The sequence below is a fragment of the Zingiber officinale genome, chromosome 3B, assembly GCF_018446385.1.
Source record: "Zingiber officinale cultivar Zhangliang chromosome 3B, Zo_v1.1, whole genome shotgun sequence".
Classification (NCBI taxonomy): Eukaryota; Viridiplantae; Streptophyta; class Magnoliopsida; order Zingiberales; family Zingiberaceae; genus Zingiber; species Zingiber officinale.
The window spans coordinates 23,698,703-23,705,024 of NC_055991.1; the positions used below are offsets into that span (position 1 = coordinate 23,698,703).

The 6,322-nt window shown below is 45.7% G+C and overlaps 1 protein-coding gene across 1 annotated transcript; it reads left to right on the forward strand.

Moving 5' to 3' along the window:
- Positions 1-1,000: 1,000 nt before the first annotated feature.
- Positions 1,001-2,970, forward strand: LOC122056197 (flavonoid 3'-monooxygenase CYP75B137-like). The gene is made up of 2 exons (XM_042618032.1): positions 1,001-2,070; positions 2,189-2,970. The coding sequence occupies exons 1-2, from the start codon at positions 1,165-1,167 to the stop codon at positions 2,837-2,839; spliced, it is 1,557 nt and encodes a 518-aa protein (XP_042473966.1). The 5' UTR covers positions 1,001-1,164; the 3' UTR covers positions 2,840-2,970.
- Positions 2,971-6,322: the final 3,352 nt, after the last annotated feature.

A 6,322-nucleotide genomic window follows, 5' to 3' on the forward strand; every position in this document is an offset into this window, starting at 1 on the left:
AATTAAAAATCATAAATTAACACTACTTTATCATTAATTATAAGCTCAATTTTTAATAGAGAGAAAAAATAGATTTATGTTTTCAATGCTCTTAACTATAAATCTCGAACATCACTGATATAATAGTTCAAATTTTTTATTAAAATATTTTAATTTTATAAATCTCTCATAAATTTTATATTGAAAATGTCCTTACTATAGTGATGATGTTAGTCAACAGAAATCTTTAGGTAACGTTTGAATGATAGGCTGTGCCTTGAATGCTTTGGAAGTTGGATTGATATTATAGCTAATGGAGAGAAAGCTATTATTGAAAGTAAATCTTAATAGCTGGTCAGACAGAAAATAAATTTATCTAATTAAAAAATTAATTAAGTATTATTAATGAAAATTAATTAAGTATTATTTTTAAAAACTAAATATTAAAATAGATAAAAAAAAAGAATATAATTCACGTATAAAAAATATAATATTACTCTGATATCCTTAATAATCTTAAAAATTATAAAAAAAAATCTATTTTAATTGACCAGATTCTGAGTATCTAGTATTATCTGATGATGTGCAGTTTAAGAAATTTAAAAATTTAGATGTGACTTTTAAGAAAATATCGATAGTAATTAGAAATTCAAAAAAAACCGCTTGAATTAATAGATGGTGTCGTGTTTGAGAAATAAAGATAAAGAAATAAGGAAGAGGATAATGATTCATATAAAATAAAAAATAAAGAAAAAAAGGAAAATAATTATTAACACGATTTATAAAAATAATGTAGTGGGTATGAAAATACAATTATTACAGTGTTAAATATAATTCGTGTAATTTTTATTATTATAAAAATCCATTGCGCCATTCGCATCCTGTGGATAAACGTACTCCGCTTGCCGACGTAGAAAATATCTGAGCAAATGTGTTAAGAGTTGAGATCATCTTCATTGTTCAAATCAGATTCTCAGAGTTTTATATCCTCATATTTACTCGTCGATTAGACGGGTATGATATCATATCGATATGCACTGTATTCTTGAATGATGTAATCCATCCAATCAACAATAAACATGCGGATATAAGAATCTTAGGAGAGAATCAGATCTCTTCATTGTCCCCGACAAAATCAGCAGCCACACTGAACTGATTGGAGGAGGTGACCTTATCCATAATCTCATGGAGTTCGTTGGGAACGTCGTCCTCTTCTACGCCGTCGCCTTCCTCCTCGCCGCCGTCACACACGCCGCCCTCTTCCGCAGCCGCCGCCATGAGCCTCCTCTGCCTCCCGGCCCTCGCGGCCTCCCCCTCCTCGGCAGCCTCCCTTTCCTCCGCCCCGACCTGCACGCCCACTTCGCTCGCCTCGCGCGCGACCACGGCCCCATCTTCAGCCTCCGCCTCGGAAGCAAGCTCGCCGTCGTCATCTCCTCGCCCGCCATCGCCCGCGAGGTGCTGCGCGACCACGACGCCGTCTTCGCCAACCGTGACGTCCCCGCCGCCGCCCGCATCATCTCCTACGGCGGCGACGCCGATATCGCCTGGAACCCCAACGGCCCCACGTGGCGGATGCTGCGCCGCGTCTGCGTCCGCGAGATGCTAGGCCCCTCGGGGCTCGACGCCGTCTACGCGCTCCGCCGTCGGGAGGTGCGGGCTTCGGTGGAAAGAATCCGGTCGCGGGCCGGGAGCGCGGTGGATGTCGGCGTGGAGATGTTCCTGGCGACGATGAACGCGGTGACGAGGACGCTGTGGGGCAGCACGCTGGAGGAGGGCGACGAGAGGAGCATCGAGGTGGGAAGGGAGTTCCGGAAGCTGGTGGCGGAGATCACGGAGCTCCTGGGGCGCCCCAACGTATCGGACTTCTTCCCGGCGGTGGCGTGGATGGATCTGCAGGGGATCCAGCGCCAGATGCGCACGCTCCTGCGCCGGTTCGACCAAATCTTCGAGGAGATCATCGAGATGAGGAAAAGGAAGAAGCAACGCGGCGGCAGCGGAGAAGACTTTTTGGAGTTGATGCTGAGGCTGGAGAGGGAGGGCGGCGACGGGAAGACGCCATTCACCATGGCCAACGTCAAAGCTCTGCTCATGGTGCGTTGTACGCTAAAATATTAATCAATTATATTTTTATAAATAATTATTTTAAAAATACTTCTAAAATTAATTTTTAATCTGATTATTTTTTTTTTTAAAAATAACAATTTGGCAGGACATGGTGGTGGGCGGATCAGAGACCTCATCCAACACGGTAGAGTGGGCCATGGCCGAGATAGTACGTAAGCCAGAGATTCTCCGGCGAGTCCAGGCGGAGCTTGACTCCGTGGTGGGTCGCGACGCCGTCGTCGAAGAGTCCCATATTTTCCGGCTCCCCTACCTCTCTGCCGTCATCAAGGAGGTGCTCCGTCTTCACCCAGCCCTCCCGCTGATGGTCCCCCACTGCCCCAGCGCCACCTGCGTCATCGGTGGCTACACCGTTCCCTCCGGCTCCAGGGTCTTTGTCAACGTGTGGGCCATCCACCGGGACCCAGAAATTTGGCAGGATCCTCTGGAGTTCAGGCCGGAGAGGTTCGCCGGCGTCGGCGAGGGGGGGAATCAGAGCTGGGACTTCAGCGGCAACGACTTCAGGTACCTTCCGTTCGGGTCGGGGCGGAGGATATGCGCGGGGATGGTGATGGCGGAGCGGATGGTGGCGTACATGGTGGCGACTCTGGTGCACTCGTTCGAGTGGCAGGCAGCGGAGGGGAATAAGGAAGCGGTGGAGGAGGACATGGAGGAGAAGTTTGGGATTGTGATGAAGAAGGCCCGGTCGCTGGTGCTGGTGCCTACGCCAACGCTTGCGAGAGAAGATCTATACTCGTAAGCAATGCATTGTAAATTGGATTGACAGTTATAATCGCTTGAACACATGTGGAATGCTTCGCGATGGCTATTGAAGTTATAGTTTGTCACTCTTTTCTCAGATATATCAAAATTATTTAGATCTTTTAATAACAGCTAAATCTTCTCCCATGGATTAACATTCACCAGAACAAAAAAAACAAATTTCTAGAGATAATTCTATGCAAAAACTCACTGATATTGTGTCTAAGATTGACTCTTGAGGATGGACCACTTTACTCATAGATGGAAATTCATGGACCCTATCTATTATACAGGTAGGGTCCATAAGATCTCACCTATCAGCAACCATTGGTCCAGGAGCGGACCAGGGGTTACGGTCCAGAGGATCCTGAATGTTGAGAATGGGTCTTAAGTGTAGGAGGTCAGTTGACGTGGGTCAAAGTTAAAGCGGAATAAGAGAATGTTTAACCAGACCTCCAAATTGGTAGGATGGTGAGTTTCAACCTTGTGCACAGATGGAGTGTTAAGCTAGGAGCTCATCCGATTGGATCCTCCGGCTGATCAAGTCTCAAAGCTTGATTTCACAATCAATTATAAATTATGAAGTCAAGTATCAATTATCCCGATCAAGTGCTTCAACTGATCGAACGTATGATCCAATCGGACATGCTAGATACTTGGTTGCGTATAGTTCAAATAAAGAAACCAAGTGAAAGCTGAGTCGCCAACTACACTCAAAAACATTGATCAAGTACTACTCGAGAGTCAGGGTCGGTCAAACTATACCAATAATTCGATTGGTTGGTCAAAATAGTCTATTGTGTGCCCTGTAATTCAACAAATTATTACGCTTTATAGCCTTTTGTGTCATGGAGGACAGAGGATATTTTGCAAGTAAATCACACTTTCGAAGCTTCCAGTCTGTCAAATCACAGAGATTTGCGAGCTCATTTTAGGGAAAGTGTTAGGATCACTTTACAGTCTGTCCTTTTTGGAAATGCTTTGTAATTCATGCATAGACACAACAATGGCAAGTGGCAAACCGCCACCCTAGCGGCCCCCTGGCCCCGGCCCCACAAGATTCCAGAGGGAGTAAATCACGGTTAATGCTGGGCAGGATAGGTGACTGGAGGTCGAAGGAATTTTTGGCGTAGCAGACCAGGGTTTTATCCCCGAGTGCAACTGGCGACCTTCGACCCCACGACTTCAGTGGCAAGCTGCAGGCACCTAACCAGCTGATCCAGCCCGTGGGGGCTGCATAGACACAACAATGATATTATAAAAGGGGGTCTTCATCCACATGTGGAGGTATGCGATGCTATATATTTATACACGCTCATTGCTACAATTTCTTTCACTATTCCTTTTTCAAAACTGATTACTGACTTGAGCATCGGAGGGCCAACGCATGAGCCCCCTTCCTTGGCCTGACAGCCAATGCTCATTGTGACACGCATGACAACTTGAAGTCTTTAATTGGTCAACAGCAAAGCTGAGTTTCCAGCTAGCCATTTTTCCAGTTTTTAAACAGGATCATATATAGCGTCGTCTATGGAAACTTTGCCTGATCTAGAACATGAAGATAGACGAGACTGGATGACTCACCATAGTAACATTGACGCAAGAAGAACTGGAGATGTTAATAGAAGCTCGTGCAGCTAAAATGGTGCAACAATGACAAGTAGCAGTTGAGTGTCATTTGCCGAACAACCTCACTATATCTACAACTGGCCAAGATACGCTGGACACAGAACCCGAGTGGAGGGCCCGGCCCGTTCTAGCCGATCTAGTCCCCTTTGGCAGTCTTTCCTCAAGTACTCGTTCCACCAATTAGCCTACAACCAGTGTCGCCTTCACTGATTGCATATCACATGGCGCTGTTTTGAACACGCCTAGAGGACATGGGTCGAGCGATGAGGACGTGAGGATCGTCTTCTAGAATGCCCCCGCATGGGATTTCTGTAAGGAAAGGCTTCCATGACGAGTGACTCCCCTGAGCGGGCTAGCACGTCATTCTCTAAAGAGATATTGGAGGGCAAAATCCTGAAACATTATCAATCCTTGTCGATCGGGGAGTACACAAGAGCGATCAACCCTGATGACCATTTATTAAAATTTGAAAATGTGGTCATACTCTATCGGTACACAGATGGAGTCAACTGTCAAGTGTTCCTCACTACTTTGGCGGGTTCAGCGTAAAGATGGTTCAAACGACTCTTTGTTGAGTCCATTGTAATATCAAGGACTTTTGAACAGTCTTCCTTCATCACTTTGCCAGTAGTCGTCGTGACCACAAGACGACGGTGAATCTGTTCTTACTTAAACAGGGGCCCAAGGAGATGCTGAGGACATACATTAAGCGATTTATTTAAGTCGCCATAGATGTCCCCTTGGCCACCCTAGAAATTTTGATGAGTACCTTCTCCCAGGGACTTATAGATAATAACTTTTTCTGATCCCTCATCAGGAAGCCTCCGAGGGCTTTCGACCATCTGCTTAGATGAGCCACCAAATACATCAATATTGAAAAAGCTTAATCCCCTCGAAAAAAATAGTTCCTAAGCAGGGCGCCGCTCTGTGTGTCGATCGGCCAACAACAATTTACCTCCAAAAGGGCCCCAACTAGGCCCTCCGCCACCGTAGCACAAGTCAAGGTCATATGTGTAAGTACTCAGGTTAGTTTTAATGTGGTTAACCGAGTTAAGTTAAGTTTTGTTGTGTTTAATCCTTATATCTAAGTGTGCAGGAGCTTAGAAATACAATAAGTCGAGCGGAAGACGCAGCTGGCGAGAAGAATGGCACAGGAAGGGAGTCGACGGTTTCGGTGCGTCCAAGGTATAAGGTGCTACGGAAGAGTATGCTAGCAGACGAGAAGGAAGCACACTACATTTATGATGGACGAGAAACCGGAGCGGAAGACTATTCGAGGAGAAGACTGGAGTTGGGTTCTGGTGAGCTCAACTTTGGAAGGCCGGAGGATCACTCAAGCAATTGGAGAAGAAGTGAGCAACTGGAAAAGGTGTCGGATGGTTAGCGTATGACTGACTGATCCGATCGCCTAAACTAGTTGGTCCAAGCACCCAGACCACCAAGGCGCCTACCAGGCGCCTCGTCATAGTGTCGTTGCTGTGGATCACCTTCGGGTCCACATCAACAATAATCCTAGCTCTCGGACATGGTCCAGGTGCTCAAACATTAAAAAAAAATTGATCTCAAAGTCATTGCATGGAGATAAAGTTTGCCTCACTGGAGGCGCCAGGAGAGGGTCTAGGCGTTCAGAGATGTCATGTCAATAAATGGCTAGTTTCAACCAATAAGCTATAAATAAGCCATGGTCTTCTTCATTCAAATACAACACTTTCTATATTCGAGTTTTCCATTCTATTCTTCAAAGTTCTGTGCGTTCAACGTTCTGCATAAGGTGTCTCCGCCTCCGACCTGTGTTAAAGAAAGAGTTGACTAGTTGAGCCTCACTTGCCTTGGATTAGCAACCTCCCTCGTT

What these genes read in the sequence shown, in the direction of transcription:
- LOC122056197 (XM_042618032.1), top strand. Translation starts at nt 1,165, where the DNA reads ATGGAGTTCGTTGGGAACGTCGTCCTCTTCTACGCCGTCGCCTTCCTC. An exon ending in ACGTCAAAGCTCTGCTCATG is followed by an intron (nt 2,071 to 2,188) that starts GTGCGTTGTACG and finishes ACAATTTGGCAG; the next exon opens with GACATGGTGGTGGGCGGATC.